We start from the raw sequence: 20,103 nt of genomic DNA, 5'->3' as shown, positions 1-20,103 counted from the left end.
TGCGTGTGTTCGCATCATATCCATGATGAAGAGCGCTGCGTGGTATCGCCGGAATGACTCAATGTGCGCCCCTCGTGCTCGCCTTTATGAACGCGTATGCTTGTTTAACCTATGCAGCGGTGTGCTGTGGGAAAATAAAGTGAAATTCTAGCAGAGCTGCCATGTTGCGAGTACGCTTGTGCTTTTGTAGTTCGTGTAGCTTTTCGGCAGCGCTTGAGTACAACTATTGCTTGTGAAAAGTGTTGTCCCCAGTTGTTATCTGTGCTACGGCGTGCACGATGTAGTATCCACCTTTCATGGATGGCAGGCATATACAGCGGAAAACGCCAACCTCACTGATCGGGGATATTTCATTGAACATTATGTTCCGAATGTAGCCTTCATCTCTGAAGCGGCAGCCCTTGCGCAGCTGGTGTTCGCATCGCATGCCGGATGACCGGATATACTGAAGAATTTGCTCTTCGCTGGGCACAGCAGCCTGCCTCGGACTTCGCACCCAGCCATCAGTAAATCCTAGAAATCCTTCAGGTACCAGGTGCTGCCCAGGGCACGCCATCGTTAACAGATTCCAACAAAACGTGCTCCACAGCGGCACTCACTCCGGCCGGGTTGGGCGCACAGTACCCTTCCAATGAGCTTCCAGCGCTGTACGCGAGGTGGCAGCACAGGAACATGAAAAAGGCGGATTGCGGACCTGACAATCCTGATCTTGCACCCATTCATCTTTGCATTTAACACTCCGAAACATTAGCTTGAAAATTTTCCCCGCAATATTATCGCACCCCCAAACTTCGCATGTATTTTCAGGAAAACAAAGTGCGAGGATTACGCGAGTAAATACGGTATATTATGAGCGACTGTCTCAGGTGGCATTCTTGGAACTCATAGACAATTGGCAGCAATTTTTTTCTAAATACACTACCGATCAATTACGATATGAGTTTAGACACACAAATATACAGAAACGAAGAACCTGAACAAACTATGGTATGCAGTCTTTGAACTGGCAAATCCCAAACCTTTTGATCTCCCATCCCAAGTTAATTAATATTATGGAGAAATCTTCCTCCCTCTTTGCTTTTCGTAAGCGGGCTAGAAGTTACTTTCTGGAAAATGCACTATAAATTTTTTTTTTCTGCTTACTTCTTTCTATTGATCGCACATTTGTTTCATTTTCTATGTACACAGTTAGTTTCTATACATATGTTGGATCTGTGTCTGCTCTTGTGCTGGCCTGCTCAGTGGTTTTTTCTTTTGTTTTTTCTAGGTATACAATTAGTTTCTATAGATGTGTTTGATCTGCCTTCTCTTGTACTGTCCTTTTCTGTGATTTCTTTTAGACGTGTTTTCTTATTAATAAGAATAGAATGAATGTTTATATTAAAAAGTTGTGTTGTACAAACATTTACATTGTGATCATTATACTGTTTATGTATGTGTATATAAGTGCTCCTTGCTGTTGTGTTCTAGTGGTGCTTAGGCCCCAGCCAGGCGGATTGATTTTCGCCTTTTGCCCTCTGCACCAAGGCATTGTGTTGTCTCAATTTTTTGAATAAAAAAATAGTTACTGATGGCCCAGAGCGGTTGCTACATCATTTCCTTCACCTTGTCAGCTGTCCCTTTTTGGGGTGCCTTCACCACAGTGCTTGACGCTTTGTGGGCAAGAAGCACAGATGAGGAGTTTCTCATTTTTGAGGAAGGTTACAAGCGGTGCAAAAGAATGTGAATAGGAGGTAAAGGAATGAATATTGCCTAAAACTTGTGGACCTGTCCTCATCCTTTTGCACAGTTTCTTACATTCCTCCAAAATGAACCAACTAGCCTGCAAGAACATTCTACTAAAGCTTTTCTCATGTCTGGGATTATTTCCCTGGCATTGCTGTGCACGAGCTGTGCACGAGCTGTGATGAGCAGTGGTGGCCGTGGTGTTGTGTGTGCGCAGGACCGCGTGAAAGAGTACATGGTGCGGGCCAAGCAGATTGCCGACAAGGCCAAGGCACCCAAGCTGGATGCAGCGGCCGCTCAGCGCTTTGTGCGCAACTCTCTCTGGACCCCCTCAGGTGCGTTGATCCAGGCACCGGAACTGTCTTGCCTGGCATTGTGGTTGGAAAGGGATGTTGAGAATAATTCCGTGTAATTTTTTGATTTCCGTAAAAACAGATTTTTTGGCTGCTTTTGGTTGTGTGGACGTTTGTCCGAAGAACAAATGGTGCATTTATTGCTGACGGAAGTGGTATAAAAAAATTTTCTCTCCACTTGATTTCAACTCATGGTGTCAAGACTGAAACGTATGGTGTGATCACTGTTCAGAAGTGAATGGCAGCATTCCCTAACCTTACGGACCCTAGGGCAAAAAAATTTACTGTTATTTCTTGGCATATCACAGTTTCTTTGTGAGAATGTAACAAATGCAGGCTGTATGTATGTATTTCATTTTTTTTTGCCATTTATAGTTTATAAGAGGTCGGTTTTAAGTGAAAGTAGTGTCTTTGTTGTTCGAACATGGTACAGCCAAACCTCGTTATACGGAGCAGGTAAAACTTGATATAGCCGAAAAAGTAGCTTGATATAGCCGAAATTCATAATATATAATTTCGTCACAAATGCATGCAAGAGCAGCACAATTTATTCAGGGAATGGACGGTAATTAAGGTGATCCTTAATAGAGGAACAGGAAGGCTGTACCCAAAATTTCAGTGGCATTTCCGAAAGCACTTGGGGCGATTCCAGCGGTTGCAAAAAAATCGAGCGCCAGTTTGGGTGCCTTCCCCGCACAGCACCACTGGCACGCAACGGCGGCAATCCAGGTGCCAGCTAGGGTGGACATCATAACCGCGTCGCATGGAAAATGGCACGTCGGAGCGAAAGCCATCGCCGGTTTCGCCACTTCCATGACAGCCCACATGTGCTCACGGTTGTTACTAGAAGGCTACAATCGTCTACACCTCTGCTTCCGGGCACTGTCTAGAGGCACTGTCTGACTGCGGGGCTGCAAACTCTCCACAGTATCTTCCGTGCTGCTGTTGGCGAGTGCACGATAAAAGCGCAAACCTTTGCACGAACACTTAGCGCGCCACCACCAGTCAGTTGTGTATTGCGACGAAGCCTGCCGTCTGTAATATCTCGGTAGTTCGATGTATACAAGCGTCAGGCTGCCGCCGCGGTGGCTTGATGGTTATGGCACTCTGCTGCTGACCCGAAAGAAGCGGGTTCGATCCTGGCCGTGGCAGCCGAATTTCAATGGAGGTGAAATTCTAGAGGCCCATGCACTGTACGATGTCAGTGCACAATTAAGAACCCCAGGTGGTCGAAATTTCCGCAGCCCTTCACTACGGTGTCCCTCAAAGCCTGAGTCGCTTTGGGACGTTAACACCCCCATAAACCATAAACAAGCATCAGGCCGTGATGTCACTGAGATGTCAGAGAGATGTGGCGGCACTGGCGTCAGCAGTGACTTTCATAGTGCAGGCCAAAGGCAGGACCATCTGCGTTTGTTGTGCCACGCTTGTGTATTTTTGAGCATAACTCGTGGCGTGCTGATAAATTGTGGTATGGTTAGTTGAGTCACAAGACAGAAAAAAGAAAGGAAGGGGCACATGTTTCCTCACATTGATACGCTGTGCGCAGCACCTATAGGGGCGCCACTGAAAGCCTCCTAGCGGCACCCGTTGAAACCGTAGGCGGGCCGGGCTGCTCGCCACGGCTTCCCGCTGGCACTGCAAGCTTGGCCGAGATATGCGTGAGTCATTTGCTGCCCGTGGGCATCCCGCACAGTTAATTTTGCAGCGAAAACATGTGCAGCGGAATCACACTGCATGAAAGTGGAGCTGTAGCTGATGTTACATCTCACAGGGACGACAGTGTTTGCCGCATGCGAATGTCACCGAGCCTTGTTAGATTAGGAGCTGATAATACTATGCCGCCTCTGCCGACAGGCATTTACACATGGAGAAATCTTTCTCATTTGTTTATCATGTGAAGCATTTTATCCATTTACCCTGAAAGCGTAGATTTCTCGCATGTTGAGGCTGTGGTATCGGACTTATTATTAATAGGCACAGGTGTGGTATTGTGAAAAGTTCACTGTAATAAAGCTTGGACAAAAAGATGTTCTTAATTATTCGGAAGCAAAATTAAATGCCAATTTATTGAGATGGTAACTATGTATTTGTTGCTGAACTAAAATGAAATAAGCCTTGCTTTCATGTGCGCTACAACAGTATCAATAGGTAATTCGGACTCCAATAATTCGGACTTGTAGGATACTTCTTATGAATTAAGATAATGTTGACATTCTTCCAAGCTTCTGGTGCAGTCAAAGTCATAAGGCATTGTGTATTCAGGGTGGCTAGTTTTTCTAGCACGATCTCCCCTCTATCCTTCAACAGATCTGCTGTTACCTAACCCTCACCAACTGCTTTTCCCCTTTCTATTACTCCTAAGGCTTTCTTTACTTCCTCTGTACATGTGGCTCTATAAAGAGTGAAACCAGAGGCAAGTGAAATGTACTTCAGCTGTATGCTGTATGACTCATTTCAAAGGAGATATGCTGTTTGCATTCAATTTTTTTGCTTACGATGACAGGACCGTAATCTTTACTGGGAATCACATGTGGGGAGAAGGAACGTGCTTCGCATTATTTGCAGGTGCCGTAATCGTACATTATGCGATTTGGACTACACATGAGGGCTTCGAATCACACCTTATGTTTACCAGAACATGTAGTTATAACTGTGGGCACCGCAGCATGGGAAATATTCCTTCCCTTATGATGCGGTTTGGGTGTCCACTGATATATGTGAGACAGGCATCATTTCCTTTCAACCAATTTTTATTTCATTTTCCTTGCCTTACAGCATGGTTCGGTTGTCCACCAAGATATGTTTCCTTTCCTTAAATTGTCCAATGGGCAAGGTGGGGCCTTGTGTGGAATGGAGGATGGGGTTCTGTTCCATGGACCTCTTGACAACAACAGCCTCCACATCTTCCAATTTTTTAAATATTTGTTTTCCACTTTTTTATTATTTTTAGCCAGTTATGCCTCCCCGTTATCATACACTATGTGGTTTGCACTTCACACGGCTTCGAATGTTGTCATCCCCTTAGAAGCAACTGCAAACCTAATGTTTACGGGAAGGCGTGCGACTGTGTTCCCATTGTTCACATGCGCCTTATCATCTGTCATGTGGTTTTGATGCTTGTTTTGAGGTTTTTCTTTAGCCTGGCATTGTTTGCTGACCACGGCACAAAATTTCCTTGGAGAGTGGAGGTATACAGCTTCGTTGTAGTAAAGGTAATAAAAATGAAATACAATGAAAACAGAGGGAGAAAGTGAGCAAAGGGAAAGGATTTTGCATTTCTGCTCTTAGGCAGGCTTAAGTGCAATCCTGCAATTTTTTCAACTTTGGAATAATCATCGGCGTTAAAGCCATGTGACCAGGACAGTGACATCACTGCAAGCATGAAGCCATTCCCTTGCACTTCCTGCTGGCAGATCACCTGACTACTCAATGCTCTTGATTGGTTGAACTATGAGTGCCCAAGTTGGCCTCATTGATGAATGCAGGGGAGGAGGCTAGAATGGTCAAAAAGAGGTTGTTTGGCATTTTTAGGCCCTGTATGCCTGTTCAGTTGTTAAATCACATTGCACTCTCCACCTTCCTGACGTATTGCTTAGGTCAGGCTCAACTTTCAGTAGGCCCCATCCACCTCGCCAATTTTTATTGCAAGTGTCGCAGGCACTCTGCCCCCTAACACTCTTCAAAAGCTTATGTTGGTCATTAACCGCATTCTTCACGCTCTTTGGCCAAAGCCACCCTTCTGTTCCTGTTTGTCATCAGTTCTGTTTGGGTGTCATGAATGCAAGTTTGTTCTCTGAGCCATGCTCTGCTTTTGCCTTGTGCCAATCGTTTTTCTTTTCACAGCATTCTGTGCTCTCCTCAGGCTTAATTCTAAGTCTTTTAATCAGCCTGTGATAAAACTTTTGTATATATGTCCTCAGGCCATAAACAGGTCTGCACAGACGAGGATAAGAAATGATTCAGACCTGTACAAAGACATTTATGTTGAGAGTTGTACTGTCTGTGTCTATACTTGTCCTCCTTTGTGTGAGCTCTTTCATGGTCTGAAGAAATTCAACATGATATAGCCCAGCTGTCTGTGTTATGTATGATTTTGTTTCGAATATCAGTAATCCGGTGTTCGTAACTTGCCTGCTAAGTGCACTCGCACTTAGTCTTATTCTCCTGGTAACGGCTCGTGATCCTGATCCACATTTGGCCAGGGTATGCGTAAGTGCGAATACGACTGATGTGGAAGCATTTGTGATAGACTCAGCTTGAATTATCAAGATCCCCCTTTGTAGATGAGGTACACTTTCTTCCACTGCACATACAGGTTAATTAGCAATAAAGTACCAAGCCAGTCAGAACCGACATTGAAACAATACCAGTAGCACATGCACATGGAGTGCTTGAGTGATGTGCAAACTATCCTTTGCACCCCATTTTTGATATTTGAATGTGGCTAGGCCTGTGTCTTGGTTGCCGCCATTGTGGGCAGCTGACAGTATGTGCCGCCTCATGTTGCCTACGTAACATGACTGCCTTTGCGCCATATGCGAGCAGTGCTAATGGAGAGGGCTCTCGTGGCTCATCAGGCATTCCATTGAGAGAGAGGAGGAAGAGCGACAGGAGAGCGCATTGCGCTGTGGTGCTTGCATAACTTCTCTCTTCTTGCTATGGGGTGTGATCAGTACAGTCACTTGGCATAGTGGCCTCCCCTGGGATCATAGGACTATAGACACCTAATTTAACTTTCGTGGTTTCTTTTTAAAATCATGCGTTAGGCATTAGCTTACATGGACCATCGCATTGTATTTTGCAATGACAGGTAAATGATTTATAATTGAATTTCTTCTCTTATGCTGTTTTGGCTTCATCAGCTAAACGACAGCTGCAACATGTAGTTGACCCATGGGTCACATGAGGCACGAAAAAACCCGCAGTATAAACGCTGATATGTGGTTTCCTTTTCTGCAACACTTAAAGCAGCGTGCTTCGAGAGCTGGAATGACAAGAAATGATGTATCAGCAGTTATATTGCCGTTTTTTTAATTTGTCATGTGACCTAAAGGTCAGCTACAAGTCACAGCCATTGTTTGGTTGATGAAATCAAAACAGCATCAAGAATAGATTCAGTTATAAATTATTTAGCGATTGTAGGTGGGCATTAGGCACTGAATAATTTAATTAGTGCTTAACACATCATTTGAAAAACGAAAACATGGAAAGATAAATTTTGTCACCCTCGCGCTGTGAGAGCCGCCTGGTGCTTGTATGTATAGTGTAAATTTTGGGTGTTCATCATTCCCGCCTGGAACCTTCTTTGCACTGTGCCACTGAGTCAACAAACCTGCTGCGGTATCGTTTGTACACCGCGAGTGGGGAAGATGTGTCTTTAGGCCTAGCTAGATGGGATCGGGCCTCGTGTTGTCCAAGCTCCTACAAAAGGAGGTAACCTTTAATGAATTTTCAGGGCATGTTACCTTTTTATATATCTATCCAATATTTGTTACTGCAGATTTGCATCGTCATCACAATCTGTGTTTGCATATCAGGTGTGCAAAATGATTTGAAAAAATATAATGGCTGTAGCTAAGTGTGTTGCTTTGTAGTTTTCCTCTTTCGCATATTCTGCGATGCTCAGTGGGTGGGTGTAAACTGGTCTTGACATTTTTTCTTTGCACAACTGCAGCGGCGGCCTGGTGGTTTGAGCATCCGCCTCGCATGTGCGAGAGGTGCGGGATTCGATCCCCAGTGCCGCCGGGCGTCCACTAGTCATACAGTGGGTACAAGCTCGGGAAACGGGTCTTCGTCCCCACCTTAAGTTGACAAAAACACGTGCCATGGCGCTCTTTGGCCAGATGCACTTGCACCATAAAAATTTACCTTCATCATCATCACTTTTTGCCCCTTTGCAGAGGACAGTGCCAGCCAGAAGGGCAGCCAAGAGCCACCACGCAAGAGGCGTCGATGATGGCCCCCTCGTCACGAACACAGCGACTGCACCTGTTGTCAGGGGAGAAAACAGGCGCTACGCATTTATGGTGCTGCTGAGTTCACAAATTGAGAGGTTACCGAAGCAGCCGATGACTTGAGTCACAGATTGCAGGCACCCAAGTGTTGAGCAAACAGATTTTATGTCTTGAGTGAGCTCAACAATGAATTGGCATGGATTACATCACTCTCTTGTCTGCTTTAGTGGCTGCTGAACTTTGTGTAGGGACACCTGGGTGACTGGGGGTTTTACCAATCAGCCAAATTTGTCCTGCATGGACTTGAAACTGTAGCCATCTGATGCTGATGCATCTTTGTTAGCCTTTGCAACTGGATACATAGGAAGGCGAACTCACTTTTAGTGGACTCACCCGGGCTCACTCGCGCTCATTTCAGGTCATGTCCTGAGTCGTGAGTGAGTCCGTGCTCACATTCAGATCATGGTCTGAGTTGTGAGTGAGCCTGGACTCACATTCACGTCATGAACTGAGTTGTGAGTGAGTCCGAACTCATATTCAGATCGTGATCTGAGTCTTGAGTCCGGGATCACATTCAGATCATTATCAGGTGTGGTCAGTCCGGTTGAGTTTCCTGTGCACTCGTAATACTTAAGCTTCTAATCCAGATGATGATGCAAAGCAATTTCATTGTTTCCTGATATGTTTTTGCTGCGGCTGTTGCACTCTAGATTATTAAAACACGTGAAAAGTTTATTGACTAATGCGCTTGGTCTCGGTGGATATTCCCTGTATCTGGCTGTAATATGCTTGCTGTAGTTCTTCTTTTGCTGTTTCTTAATTAGTTGCAGAACACATGCAGCGGCCTCAGATCTTTGCATCCCCTGAGGGGCAACTACAGGCCTCTGGGCCTCTTAGGCAGTCCTGCCTACAGGCTAGCTGCAATTAAGGGCTCATCGTATCGCAATGTTAACATTCTTTTTTTTTCATTTGAACTTTAAGTAAGTGATTAGGTCTGAACTTTACACAGTTTGGTTACCTAGAGAACCATATTTTTACCTTTAATTCTTTCTTTGTCATGCATACAATGTCCCAAAACATACCCCGTCCGGACGTACAGTGAGAAGGTCGACCTTATCTGGCAGAAAGGAATTCATACATGCGAACATTGAAACTAAATGCGGATTTCTTTTTTGTTTAATTATTCCGCACCATACCGTAGTAATGGATGCTCAAAGGTTAGAATTACATTTACTGTGCGGCACAAAATCAACGAAACCCTGAACCAAACTGAGAAAGACGACATGATGACAAGCACGGGCAAATAGTTCTTTCAAACCATTTATTCGCTCACTTCTCCTGTTCCTCAGTGACTGGCATATCTTTAAGTTTCCATGGTAGGGCGCAAAGTGGCCGAAAGAAGTAACGCGATGATGCGGAAGGTACGACGGTCGATGGCAGGTTTTTTTTCTTCTAGTTAGGGATTGTTTGAATGTGTCATTCGAGTAAGAGCCTTTTTTGGTAATTTTCTCCTGTCTCAAGGATGGTCCTTTCGTCAAAGTTGTTCTATGGTCTGAGTCTCGGAATGTTCGGCTATCTGATTGTGCTCACTTGTGAAGTTGCGAACGTCATTTTTATGTTGCCGCATAGTTGCAGAATATTGAGCATGCTCCAAATGAAAACCCTCGTTAACAGATGAAATGCTCACAGACTTGTTCGAAAAGAAGGTGGGGAGGTGCCTCTAACTGTATGAAAGGGAAGTTGTTGAAAGTACACAGGAGAGAAGCCTAGAAAGCTTTCCAGTGGACATCACTTCGCGGGGTCCAGTGATATTCAACACACGGAGCGCGTCTTGCGAGAGAGATCACAGCATTGTCGTGTGGAGCCCTCCTACCGCAGCGGCGTGCTGGCGGCGTTGCTGTCCATGTCACTCGTAGCGCGTCGTGACGCCTTGCTTGCTATGCGTCCCCGGAACCGGGTGATTGACTGCTTCGCTAGAGGAAGATATCATTAAACGTGTGTTTTGAAGCTACAGCATTACTTGGCTTATGGGAAAACCGGCCCGTAGCCAGAAAGCTGTGGCAGGCATGCGTGGCAGAGACACTGCACGCTAGGGACGTCATCACCATTATTGCGACTTTCTCCTTCCGAGAAGGGCAAGACGACTTGCGCGATGACTGGCAACAGGTCTGGAGGCACCCCTCCTCCTGCATTGGGTACAATACAGCCTCAGTCAGATGACAAAGCAGACCGAGTTCAAGCAAAGTTCTCCAGAGGGTGTTGGCTCAAGATGGGAGCGGCTGACCCCTTCCACCGCATGGGCGAGATACCACTGTACCGCATGACTTGTATATGCAAACAGTGGTGTGTCGCCTACGCGAGTTACACTGGGAAATACGATGCGCCCCTGTCATATTCATGTAAACATGGCTAGAGATTACACACAATGGAAAGTACTCGCTGCCGCAGTGATTTGGCCTTCAGTTGAATTGCTCACGTCTACACCATCAGGCGGGACAGCAAAGCGTGCTGGAGGTAGCAGTTCATTGACGATTAAGTACACGACCAACACAGCGAAACCTGCGAAGTGAGCTGCAGCAGTGAAACTACGTTCACCTCTCAAGTCCCCAACAAAAACTCATAGAGACAAGCAGTGCTCTCGCATTTATGCATCATACGAATTGCTTAGGTGCCTGCATAATTTTTGTGAACTGAGGGCCTTGCTTTCGGCGGCGAGCATCACCTCTCTCCTATCTGCAGATGTGTGCGAGCCGCACCGCTGCACAAGCATTTGTGTGCCCGTGGTGAATCGGTGAAGCTGGGCTGATCACACCCTAGAAGTCACAATTTTTTCTCACGGCCATGAAGCTCGGATAAGAAAGAAAACAGCAGAGGATGCAACCCTAACAATCAGTCTAAACAATATACTCCAGATGGGATCCATTAAGGGATAAGGGAGAAGGGTCGCAGAAGAGAAAAGCTGTGTAATAGGAGAATTAGTTTATAACAACTGTATATAGCAGTAACATAGCAGTTCTAAAGTATTTACGGGAGGCTCTCGCTTCTCTTGAGAGGGGCACAATATATCGTTCAAACACAGAAACAACCCGATTTAAAGGCTTGATAATAAGATTAATTCTGGAGAAAGGGTGCTTTAGCATAGAAACAAAAAAGACAATAAAGGCAAAAATATTGAAACACCAAAAGCAGTGTTTATCTATGTTCTAAAAGTAGCCCAAAATCGTCAGTGAATTCTAGAACACAAAACCACAAAAACAGTAGTTCAAGTACAGGTGCCATAGTTGCCACATGTATATGTTCTTTCAGGTGCTTAGCATCACCCGTTCGGTGTAGAGCAGATTCATCTTTCTGATAATTGAGCTTATAGGAGTTGTGAATCAAGAAGAGACTGGCTGAGTCATGAGTTGAAATGGGCGAGTGAGCCCGAATGAGTGACTGCAGATGAGTCGTGAGTCAAGATGAGTTGTGAGACAAAATGAATGAGCCCAGATGATTCGTGAGTTGAAATGAGTGAGCTCAGATGACTCGTGAGTTTAAATGAGTTAGCCCAGATGAGTCATGAGTCCAGGTGAGTCGTGATTGAAATCAGTGAGTCCACATGAGTCGTGAGTTGAAATGAGTGAGTGAGCCTAGATGAGTCGTGAGTCTGAGTGATATGTCAGTTGCTATGAGTGGTTGATCCCAGATGAGTGGTGAGTCTGAGTGATCGCAAGTGAGTTGTCATCATAAATGAGTTTGGGTGAGTCCAGGCCTCTGTGAGTCTAAGTTTGAACGAGCTCGTAGGCTGACCAAACTTTTGTCAGTGAGCCTGAAAGAGCACTCGTGATTTTGCCGATGCATGACTGGAGAAGTTCAGAGTCGTTGCTCATTTGAACATGTCGGAGTTTTCTTCATGCAACTTGCTACTGTGTGCATTATTAACAAGGAATTTTGTCATGTGCACATTGTGTTCAATAGAGCTCGCAGCTCCAATGAAGTTGACTTATGGAGGAAACGGGCTGACATGCAGCAAGGAAATGCACTACCATCGTTAAGGAAAGGGTCATTTTCGTTGTCACCTATGCGCTGCTTGCAGGAAGGTGGCACTTGGACTGGTGAAAAACAATAAAGGGCATTTGTTTTCATCCTTCTGTCTCATTAATCAGACTCATGTGTGGCAATGATGCAGATACTGTATGAGCACGGAGTACTTCTGCAAAGAGGCATAATCATAATAGCAACATGGAAAGTTCTGTTTGGGTATCAAAATAACGGCATTTTTTTAACTATGCTTAGCTATGCTCAGCTCCACAAACTTCTAAGTCATTTCTTTACACATATGGGTTTAGTGTAGCTACAGTAAAAGCTCGTTAATTCGAACTTCAGTAATTCGAATTTCGGGATAATTCGAGCCCTACTACTTGGTCCGGCCTAGCTCTATAGAAGTCCATGTATAAAAACGCCCGTTAATTCGAACTACGCGCCGCCGCGCCTGAGTTGCCTCCAAAATGGGGGAGAGAAGGTAAAAGCGGGTAAAACCGGTGCCAGCTCCCGGTGCAGAGGCTGGAGGGCAAGGGGTGGCAGCTGTGGCAACAGCTACGCCCTCTCTCTACCTCCGGGAACTGCGGTTACGGTTTTGAACCGCCGATCTCAGAGGCCTAAGAATCTTGTCGTATAGCTGCAGTTGTTAACCGATGGATGGCGCAACCAGCACAAAAGTTAGGCCTCGGTGGTGTGCTTCGCCGCGCTGACGTGCGGTTTCAGAATGGCGCGTGCGCCCGCGGTAAATACCGCGCCAAAACACTGAAGGATAAATGCGACATCTTACGGGAAGTGGACGCCGGAGTCTTGTCGATACAAGAAATCGCCAAGCATGGAATACCGAAGAGCACGCTGTCCACTTACATAAAAAATAAGAGGGCGATTGAAGACGCCTTAGAGGCAGAAGTTGCCAGCGAAAGGAAGAGGATGCGGCTGGCAAAGTACCCCGACCTCGAAAAAGCGCTTCTCCTCTGGATTAAGGAGATGCGTGCTCAGGACATACCGCTGAGTGGCCCCGTCATATTGGCGAAGGCAGCGGACTTCGCCCTGCGGCTGGGCTACGACGACTTCGCAGCTTCAGATGGGTGGCTGCACCGCTTCCGTGAAAGGTACGACCTTGTGTTTCGTGCGGTGTCAGGGGAGATGAGGGCTGTTAACTTGGAAACATGTGAAAGTTGGCGCTCCGAGGTCCTACAAGGCTACCAACGGAAGTACTCTCCGCAGGACATTTTTAATGCTGATGAGACAGGCTTATTTTTCAAGTTACTGCCCGCCAAAACGATCACGTACAAAGATGACAAGTGTACGGGGGGTAAACGAAGCATAGAGCGAGTAACGGTGATGGTTGCGGCAAATATGACCGGAAGTGAAAAGCTACCGCTGTTCGTGGTAGGAAAGTCGAGCAATCCTCGCTGCTTCAAGAACATCAGGTCCCTTCCAACAGACTACGCGGCAAACAGGAAGGCTTGGATGACTGGAGAGTTGTTTAAGCAGTGGCTCATGAAGGTAGACAAGAAGTTCGAGCGCTGTGGCCGCAAAATCCTTCTTCTTGTCGATAACTGCTCTGCGCACAAGATTGAAGTTCAAACGAATGCCGTTGAGTTGGCCTTTCTTCCAGCCAACACAACGGCAGTGCTGCAGCCCATGGACCAGGGCATTATAAAAAATTTGAAGACATTTTATCGGCGCCACATACTAGAAAGAATTATTGTATGCCAGAATTACGAAGTGACGCTCTTGAGTGCACTGCATATGCTTGTGCGTGCTTGGGAACAAGTGACAGGGGCTACATTAGCCAATTGCTATCGCCACTGTGGCTTCACCACGCAAGGCGAGCACGTGGACGAGCCACCTGCGCACGGAGACTGCGTCACTAGCGTCACCGCTCCCATGTCGGACGTTCTGAAAGACGTTTCCTTTGCCGACTACGTAGACGTGGATGCGAGCGCAGTTGTCTGTGGTGTGACCACAGACGAGGACATCATTTTCCAAGTTAAAAACATAGAGCCTGTCGCTGCCAGTGACGACGACGAGGAAGACGACGAGGCACCGGTGCGGCCCTCCGCTGCGGAAGTCATGGCCGGACTTAATGCCGCCCGCCTGTTCTTCAGTTTTGAAGAAAGCGAAGAGGAAGCCTTCCGCAACATTCGCTCTTTAGAGCAAAAAGTGCTTGCTGTTGCCTTCAAAGAAAAAAAGCAGACCACAATTACGGATTTTTTCAAACATTAAATTGAACTGGCGCCATGCCCTGCTGCTTCCTGGTCGCGGTGTCCTGTTTTTCTTCATTGCTTTCGTTAGTTCGAACTTCGTTTAATTCGAACTGAGATGGCGTCCCCTTGCGGTTCGAATTAAAAAGCTTTTACTGTATTTGGTAGAAACAAGCAAGTTTTGGAGCCTCCAATTGCAGAGTGTTACTGTTGGGTTTGAAACCCAAGGGTGCATTGCGTTTTTTGAGGTCGCAGGATTAAGTATGCATACTAATTTTGGAGAGAGAAGTATTGCCACGAATTCATGGCTGCAGGTGCATGATAGATTTCAGCCACCTTCCCTTAGGGCACGATGAGTAATCAGCACTAGTTGGTTGACACCGCGTATGACTGCTTCTTGGAAGGAGGAGCTCAAACAAAAAACTTAGAATGATTACTACATTCGAATCAGTGCAAAAGTACAGATTTGTACTGCATACACGACAATGATGAACGGGCAGTGGGTCCACAGTTGGAAGTGAATGAAGAAAATGCTCTGAAATGCACAGTGCAAGAGTGTGCTACAGTTTAACACGAGGTGTGTTTGGCTGTGGCGATAGCCTATAGCTTTTGGGCATTGGCCATCGAAGCTGATCTGTTTGCATCGCCGCAGGTTCGACTCCCAGTCATCGATACTGATATGATTACCTCTTCTTTGTTTTTTCTTTTCTATTCTGCTGAGCAAACATTCGAAAGAGACGATTTTGCTAGGCTCTGAGCTTCCGGATTAGTGCTTTCACACTATAAAGTTGTTGGGTTTTAACGTAGTTAAACCAAGTAGACGTGCGAAACCATGTGTTTAGCCTGGTTGGCTCATGGTTTGCTTTGCTGGATCGTCGGCACATCTAGCTGAAGATGCCGACAATGTGAAATGCACAGCGCTAGGGTGTGTTGCAGTTTAACACGAGGCGTGGTCAGCAGCAGTGATACTATAATGCCCTTGTACAGTGGCCAGTGAAGCTGATCTGTCGCGGCAGTCGCCCAGTTGCGGTTTAGCTTATTTATTTGTGGTTTGGCCAAGGTCAAGCTGCAGATAAACCCGGTGAGCTTGTTAAACCTCGTGACTTGCTTTCGCACTAAAGACCTTGAACGCAGAAAGAACAGATGCCATAAGCGCTGACTTACTTTAGCGTTTGTTCACGAAACACACAATATGTGATTACTCTGAAAAAAAGGTATGCAGTAAACAGAATATGCACATACTCCGAAAAAAAGGTGTGCACTAATCAACAACAAAACGACATTGATGTGGTGTGTGTAAATATGACAACTCCTTTTCATGCTCGATAACATGATTCGCACATGTATGCTCATTCTTGTAGACGTGATAGGCCTTTGACACCTGCCTGGTCAATTGATTAGGATGGCATACTAAATTCTCGTTTGATCAAGGAAAGGCTCACACCCTCAGCATTCACTACAATGCTTTGCTAGATTTTAAAAAGTCGATTGTCTCAAAGATACGTTGGCCAGTTTGTGCAATGTACATTTGTCCACAGGAAAGCAGAATTTTGTAGACCACCTATTTTTCACATGGGGCACACTGGTTTACGTGGTTCACTGGACACACCCCTTGCCCTGTTACGCGCGGCATTACAATAGAGTAATGCTACATGCTAACCTAGCTCACGTTCTATGTAAGTTAACATTTGACATCAAGGACCTTTTCTGTCAGGGTTTGTAGCAGTCATTGAAACCCTTGACAGCCCTGGAATTTAAAAACAGCTTTTTATAGGCCTTGAAGACCCTCAATTATTTTGAAGTTCTTAAATATACTTGAATTTCTTCAATAGGCTTCCGTTCAGCCGGTTTTTAGCGGATGCCTCTTGAATGCATGGCAGCTACGTACTCAAGCCAACCAAAGCATCCAATCCAATCTGTTTCCGTAGCCATAACGCAGTAGCGTGGTTACAGTGGCGGCAACGACTCCAGCTAAGCCTACCTTCGTTGTGAGAAAGCATGGTGCACGAATAATCGCTGTCGCGTCTTTCGTAGCTTCAATATGCTGGGAAAGTGCAATTTCCAGCAGTCGTAGTTAAACAGTGCTGCTTATAGGGAGTGATTTCTTGGATACGTCAAACTCGCATCGAGCAAAGTGCAAGACATGCGGGAAAACCTTCGATGTATCATCAATGGGCTAGCCAGTCCTCAAAAGTCATATGTTGAGCGCAAAGCGCATTGCGAACACGAAAGCGACTACGGCGCATAGTACCTTGCAGTATTACTTGACAGCAATTGCTTATGAGCAACGCATCGAGCCGGCTCCATCAACGTCATCGGATGTGAGCAGCCTGTGCAAAGCGCACGAGTGTGTGACCTACGCGTAGATACTGTGGACCTTGAAAATGGCAACATCACACTATTCCTACAACTCGTCATCACACACAGGGAAATCGTTCACGAAAATGTTCCCGGATAGCAAAATCGCTGAGTCATTTTCCTGCGGTGAAAGAAAATCTGCATACATAGTGGGCCATGGTCATGGAGCATTTGTTCTCGTGCCTACAACGTGAATTAGAGCAATCTGATCGGCATACCATTCTGTTTGATGAGTCTTTGAACGACTGCATGCAAAAAACAGATGGACATCCATTTGCTGTACTGGAGTACTATGCCCGAGCGTGTAACCACGAAATATTATACGTCGGTGTTCATGGGACATTCGACTGCCAAAGACCTTCAGGAGAAGCTTCTGGCTGCCTTGGCAGATTTGCTGCTGGCGAAAGCTGTCCAGCTGTCTATGGATGGCCCCAATGTGAAGCTAAAGTGTTTAGGGAAATGCAGGAATACTGGGTTGTGAACAGTTGAATACTTGCGCAAAAAGCATAAAAATTCAAGTGTTATTCACATTTCTAAGGAAAGCGATCTCGCTTTGATCTGCTAAGCCATTTCTCTTATCTCCAAGATGGGGTCAAGTACTGTCAAGTTGACTTGTGATTTTGCCATATGCAACCCAACCCTCTCCCGTATGTAGTGCAATATTAGTATTCACAGAAATATTGACTGTCTTTGTTGTTTGATGGTTCTACATACATTCATGTTTGACTTCATTGCTTTGACGGATACTTGGCTGTACTCTGCGGAATTTCACATTCCAGGATATTTTTTTTTTTTCCGCTCACCGAGGGCAGGTAACCTAAGAGGAGGTGGCGTTGCTTCATTCGTCAAGACATCTTTAGCTTGTCTCGTAGTACCTGAATTGTCTTATACCTTTAGTAGTGAATTTGACATAGTAGTTGTAAAGTTTTCAGATATGCTATTAACAGTAATATATCGCACCCCCAACAGGAACATGCATATATTCCTCTCACATCTCGAGCGCATGCTTATGTCCCTATCTTGCTTTCGCATGGAAGCAGTCATTGTTGGAGACTAATATGGTGCAAAAAGAGAGTACGAATGAATACTTCATTTTACTGGAAGCCTACGGGTACTGTAATGTCAAATTACAAGAGTGACCCTGAGCTCATAATGAATAACTGATCATATACTCTGTAACTGCGACACAGATTTGAGCTGTTGCTTGCGCATATGACTATCCCGTAACTGATCCTGCCAAATGGCTTTCTTTTTCCGTCCAGTGGTAGTATTAAGGATATCCCAAGATGTGTTTACAAGTGCGTTAAATTTGATACTCTAAATTAGCATCTGCAGGAGGTGAATTTAGAGCCGTCAGGCCATGCAGAGAAGCTTTCAAAAGATGCACTTAGCAGCACCATAAAGAATGCGATTTCTCAGTCAACTGAAGCACATTCCAAGAAATACTATAGCACTCCCATCACTCCGTGGATGACCAAAACGATCCTATCTCTAATAAAAAAAGATTTCTGGCATACTAAGCTTAAACAGCATAAAAGCATAGAGCACTATAGAATGAATTACAATGTTGCGCGAAATAAAGTCACTGCTGCCATAAGGAATCGTAAAAAGCAATATTACTCCCAGTTAATAGCCAGAAGTTTCAATGATTCTAAGCTGACATGGTGAATAATTCACTCTGGTATTAAGCCTATAGCTTTTGGTTTTGTAATGCCTGATTTTGAAGTTTTAAGAATAATGCGGAATTCATTAGTTGCTTCATTTAATAATTATATTTGTAAAATAGGTTCTCGTATTATGCACGCATGTCCTTTAGTTGACAGCCCTGTAAACGTTTCTTGTAGTTCGGTATCATTCGGATATACTGATATAACCATTGATGAAATTGTCACAGTGGTTAATGCCATGCCAGCGAAGCATTCTGCTGGAATTGACGAAATCTCTCCTTTTGTACTAAAAGAATGCATTAATATCTTAGCCGTTCAACTAGAAAAAATTTTTAATCACGTCTTTCATGAAGCTGTATTTCCAGACTCTAAAGGTAGCTGGAGTTCTTCTTATATTTAAAAATTGGGATCTTAATGCTCTTGAAAATTTTCGTTTCATTTCCATTCTCAGCAGTATTAATACTGTACTTGAAAAGCTTTTAGAGGCACGGGTAATTGCTTGCTTAAAATGCGAAGCTACACTCTCTACCTGTCAGCATGGCTTTAGGAGCAATCGATCAACTAGTACCGCGGTCCTCTCAATTTCCAACCTCATAAATGAGTTATTAAATTATAACAAATTTTTACTGGGCATGTTCTTAGACATTCAAAAGGCTTTTGACTCGGTGGACCACAGCACTTTGCTACGCAAATTAGAGTGCTATGGTTTTCGCGTTATAACACTCAAAATTTTTTCGCAGTTATTTCAGTAGTAGAAAACAGTGTTGAATTGCTCCATGTAAAATCAGAATGCGTGGTTATTGGTGCCGGCGTGCCTCAGGGGTTAGTTCTCGGACCTATCCTGTTCCCTGTATACATAAATGACCTCCCAAAAGCATCCAATAAATTTACAGCATTCATGTATGCTGATGACACTGCCTTGATTTGTGCTCGTGAATCATATGAAGATGTGGTTAAAAATGCGTGGTTAAAAGTGCAAACCTTGAACTTAAATTTCTGTGATTGGTTTGCTAGTAATAAGCTAGCGCTGAACTATGCTGAAACAAAGTACGTTTTAATCAGCTCCCCACGCAGGCTGCCACCAACTAAACACCTGGATATTCACACTGAAGGCTTTCTTTTTAAACAAACTCCTCAAATCACATACTTAGGAGTTATACTGGATGAGCTGTTTTGGCAACCACATATCAAATCTCTATGCAAGAAGTTATCCCATGTCTGCTTCGCACTATTAAAATGTCTGCAGTATTTTGATACAGTCACTTTAAGAACAATGTACTTCACTTTATTTCATAGTCACCTGTCATATGTTGAATCTTGGGGCCGTACCTATCTGACATATTTAGAACCACTTTTCAAGATTCAATAAAGAGCAATTAGGTTCATATAATCTGCTAGTTACCATGCTGATACGTCGCCTCTCTTCAGATCTTTAGAGATACTTCACCTTCATCTAATAATGCAACGTAAACCTGCGACAATGGTACACCGTTCGATCACCAGCAACTATTCTTTAGCCCCATCTCACTTTCTCTCCTCACAATATAGATCAGGAAGAGTTGCGATAAATAACATTCTCACTCCAATTAGCAAAAATTATATATGGTAAAACTACGTTTCTGTTTGTACGGACTAGAATCTGGAATAAAATCACAGTAGAAATAAAGCAAAATACTAACTTCTCTGCACGGCTGAGGTTATACCATTGTAACAGATTGTGGCCTTTTTTTGCTCCTTTGAGAGTGCGTCCCATGTCTGTGCTGTCTGCTGATTTAGTTTTCTGAACATTATGTGCATGGATCCCAACTTGCCAGCG

General features: G+C 44.8%; 1 protein-coding gene across 2 annotated transcripts in view; it reads left to right on the top strand.

The window, feature by feature from the left end:
- The window catches only part of Rrp47 (Ribosomal RNA processing 47), a 55,396-nt gene extending 43,237 nt beyond the window's left edge, over positions 1-12,159 (top strand). For both annotated transcript variants that reach the window (XM_077635365.1, XM_077635366.1), the window contains exons 4-5: positions 1,943-2,060; positions 7,982-12,159. In XM_077635365.1, the coding sequence (XP_077491491.1) occupies positions 1,943-2,060; positions 7,982-8,037 (174 nt within the window). In that variant the 3' untranslated portion in view covers positions 8,038-12,159. The remainder of the gene's footprint in view (positions 1-1,942; positions 2,061-7,981) is intronic.
- Positions 12,160-20,103: the final 7,944 nt, after the last annotated feature.

Source organism: Amblyomma americanum, chromosome 8 (assembly GCF_052857255.1).
Source record: "Amblyomma americanum isolate KBUSLIRL-KWMA chromosome 8, ASM5285725v1, whole genome shotgun sequence".
Classification (NCBI taxonomy): Eukaryota; Metazoa; Arthropoda; class Arachnida; order Ixodida; family Ixodidae; genus Amblyomma; species Amblyomma americanum.
Note: the sequence above shows the minus strand (reverse complement) of the source record. Positions and strands in the feature narration are given on the sequence as shown.